The following is a 20,169-nucleotide window of genomic DNA, read 5'->3' as shown; positions in this document are numbered from 1 at the left end:
TAAAAAGGACCCTTTACCACTTGCTATGTCCAATGGGTGACCTGTGCTACTCCTAAGTGAATTCACCTTTTGCCTGCCTACCAGGTGTCCGGCACCATGCTAGGCATGGAGGGGGAATCAAAGACGGCTCCTGCCCTTCCATTATTCACAGACAAAGAAAGAAAGAAAGGCTCACATGAATGGTCATACTCTAGTGTAACTCGGCATCGTCTCCAGCCTCCTCCCTAGCCCTGTCTCCTTGGTCCACCAGCACTCCTGAATGACAGGAGCCAGTTTGAGATGAGAGGAGGCCAGGCTTTTGCCTCCCCTCTTTCAAAGGACTCCAGAAGCCCATCTGTCTCTTGAAGGAAGGCAGCAGACAGAGCCCACTCCCTTCCCTGGGGCCTGCAGCATATCTAGTTCTATCACCTGAGAAGGTCCCAGGGCTAACTGGAGATTATAAAGATTGCTATCTTTTCTTTGTATAAAACTGAACCTGAAGTACCAAAGAACAAGCTGTTTGAAATACTGGAAACAAACTTTATCACATAAACTGAGTGAATAACCGTCTTCAAGAGGACAGAGAGAAAAAGGCATGGCTACTAATTTTTCTTATTGTAAATTTATCAGAAAATCAAAATAACGATTTACTTGTTCTATAACCTCATACTCTCATTTTCTCTCTCTCTCTCTCACTGACACAATCATATACATACATACTGAGACACAGACAAGAAGAGAAGTAACTTGCCAACATTAACCTCTAGCACCTTCTTTCCATCCTAAAATAATAAAGAAGCTGGGTGCAGTGGCTCATGCCTGTAATCCCAGCACTTTAGGAGGCCGAGGTGGGCAGATTACCTGAGGTCAGGAGTTCGAGACCAGTCTGACCAACATGGTGAGACCCTAGCCCGGCGTGGTGGCAGGCACCTATAATCCCAGCTACTTGGGAGGCTAAGGGCAGGAGAATGGCTTGAACCTGGGAGATAAGGGTTGCAGTGAGCCAAGACCACGCCACTGCATTCCAGCCTGGGCAACAGAAAGAGACTCTGCCTCAAATAATAATAATAATAATAATAATAATGAAAAGCCTGAGCACCTAAAATTGCAACCGTAAACAGAAAGAAAGAATAGGGTGTTTCTCACCTCCCTGTTGGGGTCCCAGGAAAAATTTCGAAAAGGGATGCAATGCGTCCTTCCTAGTCTCCTCTTTGCGGCCCTGCTGTCCTCTATCGGGCACCCAGCCTCCTGGGCTAAGGCAGCCGCAGGATCTACATTCCACTCCAGCCTCCTACTCCCCCCAGGGGCTAATCTCAAAAATTCCAGAGATTAATAGATAAAAAGATGCTTGCTATACTGTTTGAATGGTTTAGTGTTCTCCTTAATCTCCTCAGCTAGATCTTCACTGTAAAATATATATTTTATTTCAAATAAACTTCTCATGGAAGAAATTTCAGGTAGTATAATAAGAAACAGTAGAAAAAAAATCTCACCAATTTTAAAGGAGAGGGAAGAGCAATCATTTGGATGCAAAGGGAGTCCCCCACAGGTCCACAGGTGGACCAGAGGCCCTCTAGGCTCCCCCAACTGCTCCAGTTTTCAACGCTCCTCCTTGTCCTTTGCTTGTAAACTACACATTCCCTGAAACATTAATTCACTTGTTTTTCTAATTGGCTTTTTCTTACTCTTATTGTAGAGGAAGCAGAAGCCAAGACAGAGGTGGGACAGCAGCAAGTTCTAAGTCGTTTACAGGTAGAGATCAGTCAATTTTCCAATTATGAGAAAGGCAAACTCTACATCATAATTACTTTTTTTGATGGAATTTCACTCTTATTGCCCAGGCTGGAATGCAATGGCGCGATCTCAGCTCACCGCAACCTCTACCTCTCCTGTCTCAGCCTCCCGAGTAGCTGGGATTACAGACATGCGCCACCACACCCGGCTAATTTTGTATTTTTAGTAGAGACAGGGTTTCTCCATGTTGGTCACGCTGGTCTTGAACTCCTAACCTCAGATGATCCGCCTGCCTCGGCCTCCCAAAGCGCTGGGATTATAGGTGTGAGCCATCTCGCCCAGACATCATAATTACTCTTAGGTACAAACTGAGCCAAACATACAATAACTCAATTTCATATTTACCCATGACCCAGGTGCAACTCAGGATTAGACCTCCAACTAAATAATATTCAATAATATTGAATAAGAGTAAGAAATTGAGTAAGAGTTAAGAAATATTGAATACAAGTTAAGAAAAAAACCAACTAGAAAAACAAGTGAATTCTTCAGAGAATGTGTAGTTTACAATATATCGAATATTATTTCTCAATTTTATTATGAAATAATAAATAATATTTAATATTGATTTATTCAATAATAAATCGTCTTGATGGCTCTCCCACTATTTGTGGGGGCAGTGGGGTTGAGAATATCAAGAAACAGCTTATTCTCAGAATTCTCTCTAGGAAAACCAGACACTATTTTGCAACCCCTGAAGCCAATCTTAACTTTGGACAATAAGAACAACAATAGGTGGGGGTGAGGATGGGAGGGTGGACGCTAGTCCTCTCTCACTGACGACCCCAACGGATCAAACTGAGCCTAAAATGGTAGGGAAGGGAAATGAGTTCTGGCCTTTCACATCTCTGATTTCAGGCCTGACTCCAGGCAAAGCAACCACAAGTCAATCTGAAGTCAGGTCCGAAAGCTGAAGGAGAAACTCCAGGTCTCTAAACATCCTTCTGTTATAGAAATTAAGTGGCAAGATCAAACTGGCCAGGCAGTTTGCAAAACAGTATTTCACAGGCACATCGGAGGCAATTTGTGGAAGCTTATCTAAACAAAAGAAGCCTGAGCCACACCTGGGAACTCTGCCACAGCAGGCCTGACCCACGGAACTAAATTCTCCGATGTCAGGAATGCCAAGGCTCTAGTGGGTGTAGAGGAGAGGCCCACCATTTTCCTCCTCAAACATGGACTGGACTTAGCTCCCTCATGCCCCTCCCACCCGAGCCTGACCTATATAGTAGGCCCAAAATAAATGTTGGTTTAGTTTAACAAAATGGCAATTCCACTGAGATATTAATCACCACCATTAATAGGCAGTGTCTGCCTAGCTGTCAAACTTGTCCATATCACTCTGGCCCCATTGCACTGCACTCAGCATGAGCAGACAAGGAAAGCTTTCTAGGAAATGATCCACACAAGTGGATTCAGGAGCTTGCTCCATGTTTGTCCAGGGGAAGTTGGCCAGATCACAGCACTGTGCATGACCACTATTAACAGAACTTGTCGGTGTATCACCACGGGCATCGCATGGATGGGTGTGCAACAAAGTGGCGTGCTGCACCGTGCTCTGTACACACCCTAGAGCCACGGGGGTCTTGTTGGCAGTCCTACCCATGTCCTGCACTGAAGGACTACAGTATCTTTTCTAAATTTAGTAACTACAGAAAGACAAAATGTTTAATAATCCTAGAATTTAAAAAAAAAAAAAATTTAAGGACAAAAGAGCAGGGCACGGTGGCCGGAGCCTGTTAATCCCAGCTACTTGGAAGGCTGAAGTGGGAGGTTCACTTGAGCTTAGGAGTTCGAGGCTACAGTGAGCAATGATCTTACCACTGCACTCCAGCCGGAGTTACGGAGCCAGATCCATCTCTAAAATAAATAATTAAATAATTTTTTAAAAATAGAAAGGAAAAAAGTAGGATATACAAGTTTGAATATAACAGAAAAGTTCAAGTGTATGGCATATTGTCGAAGTATCCTTAGTTCAAGCCTAAATTCTTCAGGTTCTTTTCACAATAGGTTAAAAATACATATATGTATAAGTCCTGAGACTCAACCACATGTTAAAAATGACTACCATAATTTATGAATGCCAGGGTTTCTGTCCTTCATTAAGTAAAATTTCATTCTGGAGGTTTCTGAGAAGATTTTTTTTTTTTTTTTTTGAGACAGAGTCTCACTCTATTGAAAATAGTATTTAAGCGGAGATCGATTCACCTCCCCACCTTATTCTCATCATCCTCTCTGGAAAAGCTATTTGCAACTCAGAGTCCCATGCGTCAAAAAAGGAGTCAATGAAAATTGTCCTTATACTAACATTTACTTCAGGTTTTGAGCTCTGCCTAAATGTTATTTTATCTAATTCAAACAATTAAAAAAAAAAAAGCTTGATTAATTTCTCCAGTGTAGTGTTAAGGAAAGGTTAACTGTACTGAGGTCCTCTTGAAAGGAATTAATAAAGGAATCAAGTGTTCAGCTCTCAATAAGACAAGACTACCCGGATTTCTAGTGGGAATATTTCATAGCACAAGCATGTTTTCTTTGGGGAGTTTAACTCACAAAAATTATTAAAAATTGAGATCAAACACTGGTGCAGAGCCTCAAAGGAAATCATACTAGAATGGAGAGATTTTTATCAAATAAAAAACTGAAAAGTAAAGTTTTTATAGCAAAAAAATAAAAGGCTTTCTCCCTCACAAAAAGAAAATCCTACTGTCTATGTTTAGAGTTCAAACAGCAAAACATTTATGGATATTTAATAGATGTGTAGAAAGTAACACTGTGCAATGAATGCAGATTTCACAAAGCCAAGCTTAAGCAGACAGGCAACTACCACCTTCACTTCCCAGCCATTAAAAGCCACTCTCACTCTTATATTCAACAAATGCATCCATCAAGGCGCAATAATAACCAAACTGGTGAAAGGGCTAACACTGAAAGGAGAAAGAGAAAAAAACAGGAGGGAGAAAGAGCAAGAAAGTCAAAATCATAGTGTATATTCTCCAGTCCCCTTAGGGGATATGACTGAGACCTCTGGTTTGCAATACATAGGATATTATTATTGTGACTCAGATCAACTTAATAAAACCCAGCCTACAGACCAGGGAAACCAGGGTCTGATGGAATACTTCCCAGACAAAATATTTTAAGTATATATGTAGTGCCTATGTAATTTATAGAAATTAATCAGAAAAACAGAACAGAGAAAACTAGTATTTTTTTCACTTTATGGTTCTAATATATCCTCTTTATAATTCATATAATTTCCAAAATAAAATATTAAAATTAATATTTTAAAAATGAAAGAGACTATTTAAGTCTCTGCATACAAATCTCTTGGAAATCTTAGGTTCATCCTGAATATGTTTATCCAAAGGCTATCACCCAGCCAAAGAAAGAGTTATTCCACTTTTTACTGCCTTTGAGAAGTGTTATCAAAGCCTAAAGTGATTTGTCTCCTGGACAAAAAAGTGAGAAATATTTACCCTAAATAAAATGTAAGATTCTACTTTCCTCAAAGAAAAACCCTGGTAGAAGACTACTGCAGCATTTTAAATGGGGAGTAATTCCAGGTATGAACACCTTAATCTCAAAAAGATTTCATTTTCCCTAGAGTCCTTGGTTCGTAAATTATTTAAGCATAAAATATCATTTCTGAGCCACGAAATAAAGGTATTGGTGTTGTCCCCCTTCCCCTAGAAGGCCAGTTTCAAAACAATTCTATTCCGACAAGTCCAATACAAAATAACAGAAACACAAGTCAAACATTATTTCAAACTCCATATTGAAGGAGAAAAGAATTTCATCTGGGGTTAACTTAATAGTATACGTTTAAGTTTGTGGGTGAACTTCAGTATCACCCAAGAGGTAAGAGCTGCTATTTTATCTTGGCACCATCACTGCTAGATCTAGATGGAGATGATAGAAGAAACTATACATGACAGTTTCTATGAATATAAGTTCATTTATTTTGTTAACACAAATAGGATCGACAAACAGCTATGTTTTCAAAGAGCAAGCCTGTGTTTATTCTATATATGAGAGGCTGGCGGCGAGAGATGGCTTTACCGTGTCATTCTAGCAAAGGAAGAAGAGAGCTGCATCTGAGAAACCTGCCTTGGTTAAAAAGAACTGTCTCTCTCAAACTCACTTTCAAGCTATACAGCAATCTTCAATATAATTATGTTTGACAGAATATAAGCTCTTGGCAGTTAACTTGTTTACAATAAATGCTTAGTTTGGGTACATGGACTGTATTTCAGTCCTACAAATATCAAACACAAACCTACAACAGTCCCATTATGGAGCTGAGAATTATTTTGCTATAAATCTTTTTATTGGGGGGCCAAGGGAATTACTTTGCAGCTTGTTTCCCACTAACCACTTGGAACAGTGTGAAAAAAGAGGTACATTTATGCTCTGACCCTGCACTAATTGGAATCCTATACATTTCCATAGGAGAATGTTCAGTATCAATCCTGAACATGCATGTCAGCCCCCAGTTCTGCCATGGCGGCAAAAAATACACATGAAACAAAACGGTTCTTACTAAAGCCATGGCATTTTCCTACAGTTCTTTTTCTCCTCAAACTTTCTTGGGAACTAATGACCATTTGTAACAGTGTTGGCCGACTTTCAATGGTAAGTCCCAGTTTTGGGGGAGTTTATAAGTTAGCTGAAAAAACGTGCTTAAGGCTCAAACTTGCCATATGAATGAGGCTGTAAATAGAGGTAGTTTTGCTGAATATTACCTAGAGATTCATTTGAGAAGGAAAAAAGTCAGGATCACCTTATTTACCCTTGTAAAGTGGCTTTACCTGGGTATTAAAAGTGTAATAACTTCCTATTCGGAGAACAATTTGCTCTTCTTATACTCCCTCGATACTGAAGGGTCTGGGGTGTTCTAATACCACATTTCCCAAATCTAAAGGACAACATCTTGTCTGAATGGAGCCTCTAGGAATGCTTCTCTCCTGACAGGCACCTTCACTCACATTCTGAATACCTTCTGGTTTTCAGATGAAGACAATTTATCATTCAAGGTTTCTTTAGTGCTTTCTAATTTCCCACTTAACATATAATTAGATTACTACAATAACTCAACTTTAACATAGTATTAATACATCAAAAAGATCATATTAAGGATCACAGTTTATTTTCCAAAATAATACTTTCAGTCACGTAATGACTTAAGATTCCAATTTCTTTCTTTCTAGTCAATGTTACAATTACAGGTGACAAAAAATTTAACAAGTGTTTGTCTCTCAGCTTCTAATGAAGAATAGCAGCAACTGATTTATAAGTTTCAACTGTCATGCAAAATGGTTTTATTAAAAAATTTTACTACAGGGCTTTCTTGTATACAGGGGAGAGAGACAGAAAAGAAAAATATTTCCACTGCATTATCAGCCTCACAGAACTTCCTTGTTAATACCAAAGCACTAGTTTGCAATGTGAACTAATGGAAAATTGTTAAATTCACCTAAAATAACCACTCCTTTTTTTAAACTAAAGAAGCCCTTTTAAAACCTTGACTATTTAATTGCTGTTTACTTGCGGAAGAGGGACATGGAGAAGGTGATCGTATGAAAAAAAAAAAAAACCAAAACACTTTCTTTTAATTGTACAACAAAAATTCCCTCCAAGGCAAAAAGACATTATGCCAAGTTCCACCCAGAATTAATGTTTAGGTTTAAATTATAAAGTCCAGAAGAAACGGAACCACTAATAGACCCTTAAAGCTCATGGTCTTCATCAACACTGTTAGGTTATGTAAATGTTAAAACTGAAAACCCTTTGCTGACAAAAGCATTTTAATGAAGGCGCTATTAACTAGACTCTATGGATTAAAAAACTTTTTTAAAAAAGCTTTTTGGGGGCTGTTTGATATACATCCCACTCTAAAAGGGATGATAAATGCTTGGGAGCGTTCGGAAATTATGAGACCTCCATCAGGAGGATGTACTGCTTATCTTGTTTCTTTCATTTTGTCACCTCAGGAAGGTTTTTAAACATTAAACCCAAGAAACTCAGGGACAGATGAAAGAAATATTCCCCTCTAAGTCTGTCAACTGAGTAAAACCTGGAGCTCCGACTACTCTGATGGCCAACATTATTTGTAGTTTTAGTATCCCCACCACACACGGGGGGTAACCCGAATTATCCCCACCTCAGGTATCCCCACCCTAAGCCAGGGTTCCCGGGTGAACTCCACCATCACCACCTAGGTTTCTTCAGGAGCTCACAGTTCCTATGAATAGAGTAACAAACACAGCCCAGAATGAGGGGAAACGAGCCTGATTCTTGGCTGCTGCCCTGGCAGTTCATTCGGAGTTGCTGAAAGCGTAGCTCTGTGGAATGAGAGCTGGAGTCTCAGCAACGTGAAGGACATCGATTTCATGATTCAGAGGATTGCAGGTCGAAGCAAAAGCCTCTGCATTTCGGATGACAGTCAAGTGAGTACACCTCAGGTGATGTGACCACAGAGCAACTCAGGTTACTCCCATGTGTGCCGAGAAGAAATGAGGGTGCTCACTATTCGGCCTCCACTCTCTCTCTCCCCTTCAGCCTGGTTTGGACTTTGGGAAGAGGAAGAACAGCAGTCCTAGGAACCACACCTAACTCTTACTTGGCTGGGCTTTGTAACAAGAGGAACATTCATTACTTCTCATTTCCATTTACAGAGACAAAAAAAAGGAGGGGGAGAGTAGTTCCACCTCAGGTAGAATTTAAGAAAATGGGATTTTCCTGGTCAAACTGTGTATGAAGACAAAGTCAATGGTCATTTGTAATGTCTCCTGGGCAACCACTTCCCATGGGCTCCTCTCTGAACTTCTCAGGGAAGAATGAGAGCCAAATGGTCTCTCCCCAAAACAGATTTTAGCTAATAAACACAACAAAGTAAGCAAAAAGCACTTCAGTTTTTCTGCATCTTCTCCAAGACTAAAAATTTGTACATTGTGTGACAGGTCCACCTCATTTTTCTTAATGATGTTTTTATTATTCTTTCACTCAATTAAAGCAGAAATGGATATTGCATCTTCTGACTGTATAATTGTTATTGTAATCTGTTTTCGATCACTGCTTGGGAAATGGGTCCAAAACAACATAAACTCTCCACTGCCTCAGAAGACAAGCCATTTTCTTTTACTATGACACTTAAAGAGACATTTATCATGCTGCTCTGTTAGCATCTTTGGATTATGACAAAAGAAAGTTCTTATTCTGTTAACCCCCAAAAAATAATACTTCAAAAATGCTATTGCTATTTCAAGTGTTTTGATATGAATGCATCTTCTCAGTAAGCTATTAAATATATCAATGCTGCCTTTCCTTATATGTAATAATTGAAACAAATGCAATAAAAGTACTCAATTTTAATATAGGACATAATTGGGAACCCTAAAAATACAGTTATTTTTACTTTATGCCTTTGGGCCTTTGGTCCTTTGGGCCTTTCCTGGGAAGCCTGGGCATGGTATTCCATCAAATTTGCTCTCTTTGCAAAGAAAATATTTTCTTGTGTTTAAAAAAAAAAATCAGTCACAATCAGTTATGAAGGAACCGATATACTTGCTTTCCAGCCAAATGCAAAAACAAGTAAAAGGTATTTTTTAAAGAAGGAAGAAGATATATGTGGTTAACATGATGAAATTCAAGCTGTTTCTACAACAAATACCTGCAAATCACCTCTGTCAGATCTTAGTACTTTGGAAAGCATTTGCTCTAACTAGAGTCTCTTATTTTATATATTATATACATAAATATCTGTGTAAGTCTTCAGTCAAATAAACAAAAGAAAGACACTGAGCTGCTGTGCACATTTCAGTAACTGTGCAACCATCAGTGGGCACCAGTTACCCTGGTTTGAAATAGATCCCTTTTGATAAATGGTAGCTTCCCCTTTTTTGATCTTTGCTGTTATTTTACAGTTTAATAACCAACTGTGCTACGACAGAACTCCATTACAATGATAAGGCTACTAGATAAGAGCAGAACCGAATTTGCCCACATGCTATTAATGAGTACTAGTACCAGGAGCAACTAAAATTGAAACACATTTCCCCAGAAGGTTTTCCTGTCCTATATGTCATAACCATTAATAAAGAATATGCTTACTATAAGACTGACAGAGTTTGCTGATAACTTTATTGCAAGTTTCAAATACTCAAAATTTCTATTAATGCTTTGATCTGCATTTTAGGCATGTGTCAAACTAATAACCATAACATCCACTTGTTTAAGTTAAAGGACATCAATTAAAAGGGGGAAAAGTGCATGCCATAAATCCTGTTGTCATAATTATATATCTAAAGCACACTTGTTCCATATTATGTCTTTTTATCTAGTTTTTTAAAAATCTGAAATAAGTAAAACTTTTAATTGAGCAGCAAAAGATACGCAAGTTGTAGAATGCAATTTCTGATGTAGCCTTTCAGTGCCACTTAATTATACTGATTTTACCACAATTCTTAAATCACTTGCTACTAAGAAGCAAAATAATTCTGTTAATTGAAACAAATATATATAGCTAGAGTTCCATAATTCGGAAAACTCCACCATGGAACATTTTTACAAAAACACTATAGCATGTTATGCTTACGGGGCTTGTTTCTACGTAAAAGAAGAAAAATAATGTTTGGTTAATTGCTAACAATAAAGAGGAACGGAAAATAGCACACTATAGTGGCTACAACTGTGCATTTTTTCAACTCTGTAAGTCCTCAATTGGTTTTTGTTTTAGTCGTACCTCAGTTCCACCCGGGGCAGCTACTTTGACTTTGAAATATTTATCACATTACATTTAAGTAGTAGGATGATGAATCTTTTGTATATAAAAATCCATTTTTACCACAGACATTTTCAAAACCTCTATTGCATTTTAAAATAACAGGAATTCACAGCTCTCCTTACTGGCACCCTAAGTTAATGATGGAGAGCAGTGTTGATTGGAAGTGAAAAAAGACCCATACAATCAAAGTCAGTAGAGGCAAATCATTCATTTAAAAATTGCCACAAAGAAAAGAATAGAAACTAAAAGGCAAACTCTTTTTTTCATTTTTTTGAGCTAAGCATAAAGGTCTCCTACTTGAAACCGTTTTAGGTTATTTCTCTTTTTTTTCCCAAAAAATAATGAGTTAAAATGTATGGGTTAGATCCAACATTTCACTGCTGTTCTTATTCTTGGGGAGTGGGGGAGACGGGGAACTTGCTGCCAAAGCTTCTGAAAAGAGAGTTTGGGCTGCTAATTTTTCGTTCACAAAATCTAAATTCCCCTTATGCATTCTCACACAACTCATGAAATAATATGAAACAGTATTATATCACTGCAAATTGAGACATTTTTATCAAAATAAAGAGTGATGATGCCAACATTTCATTTGTCATTTCCCACTTGTCACTTTTCACTGACAAACTGTTACACATACAACTTTTGTCAAATGCTCCATCTTTAAATATGTTCCAAAATGCCATTGTATCTAAGTATTCATGTAAGAAAGATAGTAAAAATTACTATGTTACCATATATTAGTTATGTAGGTTTTTTAAAAGCCTACCGATAAAAGAATATAAAGAATTCTTTACTAATTTACATGCTATGTGGGATAAAGTCTGGCTTTCTGAAGTGAAACAAACTATGTGCATATTTTACACACCTGATGTGGGATAGTCTTCGTCATAAGAAACATTCTAATGCTGAGAAATTTTATTCCAACGGAAACCTAAAAAGCTTTAAAAGATAAGTATAACCCAAGAAAATAATACTATTTGTAATTCATCTAGCCCTGTAAATTTAACATGTCTTTTTAAATATATACATATATGCTAATTCTATAATACTTTTTAAAAAGAAAGAAAAATAAGGGTTTTAAATTATAATTACCAAACTTCACTGCTTATTACTTGGCCAGATATACCAAATAATTATTGTAGTCTTGCCTAGATTAAAACTGATTTCCATATACTTAAAATGACTCAAATTCATATTCTTAGCTATCTAATAAATGATGATTAGTCTGTTTTCCCCTCTCTACAGAGACAGATTGGTTAAAACAAAATTCAAGAAAGAAAAGAAGAATTCAAACAGGATATCTCATATGTACAGACTTTGCTGGTTACAACCCTCTGGGAAAGGATGATATTGCTTATTTTCTGCAGGGGTTAAAAAACAGATGCCTTAAGGGACATCTGTGTAGTTCACACACACACACACACACACACACACACACACTACACTACAGATGATCTTGAGTATACAATGGTCAGTGGGTTTCTGCTGATGGAACATAAGGCTTCCAAAATTACTTGAAACATCAAATTATGCTCAGGACTTTGAGGGGCGGATACCCTATGTTCTGTTTAATGTGTATGTTCCATTGCATATATTTTTTTAACCAAGTATATCTTTATTTTAATAACAGGCCAAGAACTAAAAACACTTTGGAGAAGAGTTATTTTTCTACCTCAGCAAAACTACAGAGGACATGCTAGATTGTTGGATGACCCCAAAGCTTAAGTTCATTCTATTTAAAAGATCTTAAAACCTAAAAAAAAAAAAAAAAAAAAAAAAAAAAGGGGGAGTGGGAGGGGAAAATACAATCTTTTCTCTTTTGAAGTAATGAGTACTTCCTACAAGTATTATGATATTCATCCTTGGAAATGGAGTTTTCTCCATTTTGCCCATGTTAACAATATATTTCTAAATTTTTAAGTATTATATAATCTCAATATACACCTATCTACACTGTCATATCTGCACTCCTTTCAAAAAGTTAAATGTCTCTCTACTGTCGCTGATATGGTGACTACACCTGACCGGAACTGCATTTCTTTTCATCTAAAAGGAAGTGTTCCACATGTAGACAATTAAACTAACTGTTGTTGTAGACAATGTTCAGTTTTAAATGAGGCCCTGACTAACAATCTTGATCACATTTGCTTCCCTATTTGAATACATCAGTGTGTACTTCATAATGATTTTTTTCCCCTTGCAACAAGACAGTTATGTTCTTGAAAGGGCTGCCTGGTAGCACAAACAGGTCTACTTCAGGTAGACTAGTTATAAGATAACTTCCACAGACAGTATGCCAACAAAATTAAATTGTTATTTATAAAACATAAATTATTTTTCAGAAATAAGCAAGTTTTTTTCAAAAAAATAAAAAGCAAATCTCTCTAAAAGATATTTTCAATGTTTAAATATTTTTCCCTAAAATCTAGAACATTTAACACCAAAAAAATCATAAAAATTCATGGGAAAATGAAAAGTATCAAAAAGATTTCTGATGTTTAATGCCTCCTATCAGCAAATACACCATCTGGTATATTCAAGCGCTGTTCATTCAGTTTAAATAAAGCTGTCTGAAAGTTCTTCTTTAAGCCAAACATTAAAAAACGAAAATGCCTGTGTTAACAATGAATGAAGCACAACAATTTATTGCTATTAAAGCACAACTGGCCAGCACCTTTCAGCAGTCCAGGAAAAAAGCAGAATGCCTTGCTTCCTCTGGTAACTTGATTGGCATCACTTTCATTTTATGCTGTAAGTTGCATGGCTGAAGCAAGCATTCCATACAACAGAACATTTTAGGTACTTATGCTAATAGTGGTAAAAAGGATCATCTGATTTTTATTTTCATCATCCTTAATAATCTCTTCTTTTCCCAATCTTCAAATAGATCTGTAAGTTTTAATCAACAATTTCACAAATATAAATTTCCTCACCATTAATCATCCTTTTTCAAAATCCTTATGGAGTGAATTACTAGCTGAGAGGGGACGCCAATTCTAGTAAGTGAATGTTACCCAGCAGGGATATAAAGCTGTCAACACCATCGTGCTCTTGCTAGCTCTAAACTCTCTCCTAGCCTTCATATGTTTTTTAAAGAGATATTAGCCTTTTTTTTTTCCTAAGGACCTTCTATAAAAGCTGACTGACATACACATCTGAGCACTTACATTTTATTACATACATGCTTTAAAACACACTGCTCAGATAAGAGCAAAAATATCCTAGAAAGTGTTGGAAAGACAAAGCAAAACTGATCTAGTTTTTAATAGAGTCTTCTAAAGTTAACCACATAGTAAACAACACACTTTTAAGTTCCCTGTTAAAACACAACCTTAAAGACTGGTGACAGTGTATCTACCCTCTCTACTATTTAAATTCAGACACTAAAATAATGCCCCCTTTTTTATGAATACTTAGTTCTCATCGAAAAACACAGTAAATTCCCTCTACCTAAATAAGTGGAATAATAGCAGAATTTACTATTGCAATCAATGCATTCAGAAATATATTTAAAATATATTTACCTCACTGCTTATCAAAAACAGTAAGATAAATTGCTATTTGATTAGACAACCAATTAACTTGATCTCCCTTATTTTTAAAAGAACAGCTTTTAAGAAAGAGGAACACTAAAGATTAACAAATATGTACTCCCAAATTTTTGGCTCCACTTTTAAGGCAAATCTTATTGTATCCATCTTTAAAACATTGACAAGACTGCAATATATCTGAAAATGCTAATAAATGATAAAGAGCTATAAATACTTGTGTAGTTATCTATGCTTATTATATTGCTTTATAAAGAAAATTTAAACAAAAGAACATAGAATGGTAGAAATATAATCTATATTTACTCTATGTTCAAAAAAATCCTTTAATTATAAAAAAACTAACTAAAAATTTATTTTAAACATTTAAAAAAATTTAGAATGCGCATTTTTCAAAAGGCTTGGCTTTGCTCCAAACTATATACATGGTTAAAAGTTACAAATAAATTATTAACATCTTAACATACATTTGGAAATTATATAAACTTAAACTCATAAAATAATTTTGTTAACATTCAATTAGAAACCTTTGTACTATCAAAATCTTATCTTCTAAGTTGTTATATTCTAAAGTTGTCTAAATTAATCTCTTTATAATTATGCTATATAGAGTAAAATCTTTCTTTTTTAAAAAATTTAAATTCCACTAAACAATTTTAACCACTTTACTATCACGTATTATAAACGATATGTATTGAGACAAAATAATGTCATCTTTATTTTCAACTTGGGAAGCAGCTAATAAGACCTCTGCTATTACTAAATTAAGTTAATTAAGAGAAAGTGTCTAAGGCAGCTGGTTGAAACAAATCTATTATTCTTCACCAAGATAATAATTTTAGTTTATATTAAACATATAATGGATCAAATGTGAACTATTTTCTCAGAAAATTTGAAAAGCAATCACTAACACTAAACGTATCCCTGGTCAACACAGCGAGGCACTTTCATAGTTCAACATGATACAGAAGGAGGGGGGAAAAAAACTTGTTTTAGGGAAGCACAATTATTAACAATTACATTCTAAAATGTTTACAGACTCCTTTCAATTTAGTGAATTTTATTAGATCTTCAGAAAGATACCAAAATTTTAAGTCCAAGCCTTTTCTGTCCACAAAGGCCACTTTGGAACACACTGTCTCCAAGGATTTCCAGAACTTTTTCAAACATTTTGAGCACTTAGCATACCTCATAATTGGTACCATCATACTCTCTATGAATTTTTATTTCTTATATGCATATATTAAATGATTATGCCAAAAGCCTGACATTATTTGCTCCAGTATCAGGACAAATTAATAAACCTCTCTTTTTAAAAGTGGGTCACAGAACTGTTAAGTTTTCTTTTGCCTCAATAAAGTATATTTTCAAGTCCCAAAAAGGATCCATCACCAAATTTTTTAACTTACAACATTGAAAGGATGAATGCATCTCAAGTGAGATGATTAATATGAAAAACTGAGACAAACCATCCTGAGTATTTACCATGAAGAAATATAAACAGCAAATAAGTAAAAGAAAAAACTACGATTTTATAAAACATATGTGTTTAACTCTTTAAAGGGAAATGAACATTTTTAGAGGTAAGTAACTATTCTGAAATACATACAAAATAGACTCTTATAACAAGGGGGTAGTAGCTTATCATTAAGGTTTGCCAAGGTTTTATATCATTTAAGGCAAGTTAATATAATTATATTAAATGGGCTATTGTTGAAATTATTAGAGAAAAAACATTAGAAGCAAAAAAAAAAAAAAAAATTGAACTAGTGATTTATCCCAAACACACAGAAAACCTGCATGCCATGTAGAATTGTGGATTTTACATGTAAAAGACAACTAAGCAAACGGCATACAAACTCCAAAATATTTCAATGTTTAAATTTCTCCCATCTTTATTTTGTATGATTGCTTTTCCTGACCACTTTAAAAGAAAGTAGTTGCTTAAGTAGTAAAAACTACAAAAGATTTTCTTTAAATAAAATTATTAATAAATTCTTGGGAGGGGAAACTGCATGTAGTTGATAAGGCTACTTTCCTATTTTTATCTGTTGTCCTATAACAAAGTTACAAATGCATATGACTAAACTATAGACAACTGCAGCATTTAAGCTTCTAAGGGCCTGATGGATTCACGGTGATTCTTTATTTCCCACATTTCACGTGGCAGGAAATATTCCCAGTTGTTACTCATCTGTCCTGAAGCACTGTCCTCACTACAAAGTAACATCAACTCTCCTTGTCCCTGTACTCGCCTGAGCATTAACAACTATTTTATTACCTAAAAGCGAACGCACGTGAACTTCATCCCTACAACAGACACTCTGAGGCAAGGCAAAAGAGTTAAATCACTAAAAAGCTCTCTAGGAAAATCTAGAAACAGTTAGCTGGCTGTGACATAAACCTGCCAACACCTCAGCACACAGTGGCAAAATGCCCAAAAAATGCCACCCTCTGGGTAAAAACCACTTTCTTGTTTTAACTCAAGATGAAGCTACCAGTTGCAGATGAGAGGCGACGGGGGCATTATTTGGCAACCTGGAATTCACTTCCTGTAATCCTACACCGCGACAGCGCCTAATCAACCTGAACCCTGACACCTAGGCCATTATCACTGGGCCGCGGGCTGCGCGCCTCCCTGCTTCGGGCTGTTACCTCCCACGGCCTTGGCCACGGCGCCGTTGGGCCTCCCGCGGGCTCCCATGGGGCTGCCGTTCTGCTCCAGCCGGGCCACCTTCACCGGGGGAGGCCCCTTGACGTCCGGGCTGCCGCTCCGCCGGTCGGGGCTGTCCCGCAGACACGGGCTCTCGCTCCGCCGCTCCATGCTGCTCCGACTCGGAGACAAAGTTCCCACCGGCAGGTCGCAATAAAACGCACAGGGACCTAGGGAGGGGGTGGGGGGAGGAAAGGGGGAGGGAGAAAAAAGAGGGAAAACCGCTCACACACGTGATAGACGTTCAGGCCAGTGGCAGAGCGCTGCACCACAGCCACACAAACTTCCTCCCACGCTGCCCGAGGGGCCCGAGCCGGGAAGCCGGTCCCAACCTTACACTGCGAGGCCCCCAGGAAGCCCAGCGCCTCGGTTCGGCGCCTCTGCCCAGTCGCAGCTCCCCAGAAGTCAGCCCTCGGGGTCGCGGCCGGGGTTGGCACCCAGGGGAGCCTAGAAGTGGTCCATTCATTGGGACGGGGTTGGCATAAACCGTTCCTGGGTGCGACAGCCTAGTCCGTCCCGGGGTCAGGGTTGTGGAATAAGTGAACTTCATAAAAAGACGTGCCATCCACATGGGAAGGGAGTGGGGGCTGTGCGCAAGTCCATAACCGAATTAACCACCCGGTAAATGCGCTGTGAATAGCAAGGCAGGAGCAAAAGGCCGGGCGAAAGAACCCCTTGAATACCCGCCTTTTACCTATACGGAGCAAGTCCTGAGGTAAGCACACACCTGCATAAAATCAACCCTAATTCCACATTAATAAGCATCCGAAAACACTTGGAGGTATTTATCAGAATAACCTCCATCACAAAGGCGGGCGCTACAATCGTTATTATTTTGGAGCGTTCTTATCTTCATCTGATTCCGGTTGCTTTTTTAAAGCTCTTCAATATAAAACACAAAAGCAAAAAGAATTTTAATTCTTAGTGCAAGAGCAGCCTTCATCCGCCCCAGTTTTAACATCGCTCCAGAAAGTTTTCCTCTGGGTCACTAGGTTGGCAGTGCGCTCCCCACGGAAGCTGCAGGTCTCGACACCCCTGGATTGGGGGGGGGGGGGGGCAGGGAAGGAGGGGAAACACCTGATGAAACGGCGCTCGCTTTGTCACTGACACCCGCAAGAAGCAGGACCCCGGCACCGTACTGCGTGCGCGCTGGGAATCCTGGTGGGCGCTCTCGCTGCGCGAGCAGCGTCGGCGCCACGGGTCAAGGAGACTAGGTGGAGGTGGCAGGGGGAGGTGAAAGGAAGGATGCGAGATGAAGACACCGAGCAGGAGGGCTGCGGGCGAGGGTTCCGCCTGCATTCCCCGACTCCGCGGTCCGAGAGGCCGAGAGCGGCGGGGAGGGAACTTCGTTGGCCCTGGGCTTCCTCGAACTCACGAGCGCAGCGCGGGAGCCCTCGCCCTGCGTACTTACTGCTCACGGTCTGTCTGAAACTTGGCTGGCTGGCGCTCTGTCCATGGAGCAAAAGTAGAGAATCCAGGGTGGAAAGTTTCTGGTGCTTGACTTTGCGGTGTTCTCCTAGTCTTCTTTCTCTTTACTCCTTCCCTTTCCCTCTTCCCCAGGTCCTAACGTTTAAGGTCCTGGGTCAGGGTGTCTTCTTCTGGTGCGGAGATGGTTGTTATGATGATGATGGGGGGAGGGAGGAGGGGGAGGAGGAGGAGAGGGAAAGGACTCCTCCAAAGGGACACCCGAGCGAGCAGGGGAGGGGACGGCGGAGGAGGGGGGAAGAGAAGGAGGCTGAAAGAGCCTTTTCACACCTTCGGGAAGGAGACCCGTTCTGGAGAGAAAGGGCTGAGAACCTGGAGGCAGCGGCGCCGGGCCGGGGCTGCCGGTTCGCAGGGCAGCTAGCTCGCGAGGAGGCGCGGCCAGAGCGGTGGGACCGGTGACACCAAGAGCCGAGAAGACGCAGCGACCCGGGACCGCGCGCGGGAGGAAACGCGGCGGCCGCCCAAGCTGTCACCTCCAGCCTCTCCCCTCTCGGCCGCCTCTGCCAGCAGCCAGAGCCGGACTCACTGACAAGCCGCAGAGAGAGACACACTGAGAGGGAGATGATTATTAGTTGCGTTGAGTCATCAGGCAAAGTGAGTCCTTTTGGGTTGTCCTCGGTTTCCGATTTCTCCCCCTCCCCCTTTCGGTCCCCAGATCTAGCGCCTTCAAAATAATAATTTGGGGTGGGGGTAGGGGAAGTCTCTGGATTATTTCGGGATGGGGGTGGGGGGAGTGGATCTAAACCCAAGCCAGACTGGTCCACCGCAAGAAAAGAGGGGAGTGGGGGGCGGGGAGGAGGGCTGGGGAGGTTGCGGGGGGAGGGGGGCCCCGCCTGGCAGGAAATTAAACATCAATCAATCAATCGCTGCGAGCACGGCGACCCAACGGCGGCTGGGCTGCGGAGGAGGCAGAGGGACAGGCGAGGGGAGGGTGGGAGGCAGGGAGGAGGGAGGAGGAGGAAGGGGAGAGTCGGCGGTCGGAGCGGGGTGACGAGGACCTCGTGCACGAGGCGGCGAAGGACCGATGGCAGAGGACCGAGTGCGGCGCGAGGTGGTGGCCGCGGCCAGCGGGTGGGTGCGTCTGGGCGCAGGCGGGCACCGGGGCCCAGGGTCTGGTCCTCCTCCTTGTGGTGGGTCCAGGGCGCGGTCGCCTCGCCCAGCCCCTAGGCGCACTCGTCCCGGCGCGGAGGCGGCGGCGACAAGGCAGTCGCTGGGTGCCGCGTCTGCCGGCGGAGACGCAGACCGACGCGCAAGAGGCGACCGCGGCTGCCTCGGCTCCCAGCTCTGTTAGCTGCGCGGAGTACTTTCGACTTTGGAGATAGGAGGGCGATCGCCTCCCCCACCCACCGCCTCCGCCCACCACCCACCGCCTCCGCCCCTCCGAGCAACTTTTCCCGGTGCCTGCGAGCTCCCCCTCCGCGCCGAGCCGAACGTCCCGGCCCGCCGCGCTTCGTGCCGCCGCGCGCGCAGGGAAGGCCGCTTCTCCTTCAGAGCTGGCACGGCCGCGAGTCCGGAACAATAGCCCGGGTGTCCCGAATGGCAGGAGCACGGCCACTGCCCGCCGGGCTGTGGGTGGCACAGGAATGGGGGTTGCGTGGTGGGTGCAGAGTAGGGTGCATCCCTGGATGGCATCCCTGGAGCGCTCGCCGCTCCGGCGACATCGCGAGCGGCGCAAACCGGGCCGCCTGGAGCCCGTGACGCGGTGGCGGCGAGGGCGGTGGGGCTGCCTGTCCTCGGGCTACAGGACTGGGGCTCCTGGGGACCCCAAGCTGCTCGAGCCCAAGGCTGCTGGCGCCTGCAGGGCTGTGCCGTGAGGACCCAGCCTCCCCGCCCTGGGGGAGGCCGCACAGGAGCGTCCCCAGCAGGTC

General features: G+C 40.9%; 1 protein-coding gene across 3 annotated transcripts in view; it reads right to left on the bottom strand.

Moving 5' to 3' along the window:
• SATB2 (SATB homeobox 2) overlaps nt 1-18,977 on the bottom strand; it is a 186,516-nt gene extending 167,539 nt beyond the window's left edge. Inside the window, exons 1-2 of one of the 3 annotated variants that reach the window (XM_033230739.1) lie at nt 18,228-18,977; nt 16,759-16,986 (exon numbers count right to left, since the gene is read on the bottom strand). In XM_033230739.1, coding sequence (XP_033086630.1) covers nt 16,759-16,927 — 169 coding nt within the window. In that variant the 5' untranslated portion in view covers nt 16,928-16,986; nt 18,228-18,977. Of the gene's footprint in view, nt 1-16,758; nt 16,987-17,148; nt 17,252-18,227 lie in introns of those variants that run through there. The other 2 variants (XM_033230740.1, XM_033230741.1) reach the window with 2 other exon arrangements.
• Nucleotides 18,978-20,169: the final 1,192 nt, after the last annotated feature.

The sequence above is a fragment of the Trachypithecus francoisi genome, unplaced genomic scaffold (assembly GCF_009764315.1).
Source record: "Trachypithecus francoisi isolate TF-2019V2 unplaced genomic scaffold, Tfra_2.0 Lachesis_group13, whole genome shotgun sequence".
Lineage (NCBI taxonomy): Eukaryota > Metazoa > Chordata > Mammalia > Primates > Cercopithecidae > Trachypithecus > Trachypithecus francoisi.
The sequence above is the reverse complement of the archived record's forward strand: the minus strand, read 5'-3'. Positions and strand labels throughout refer to the sequence as shown.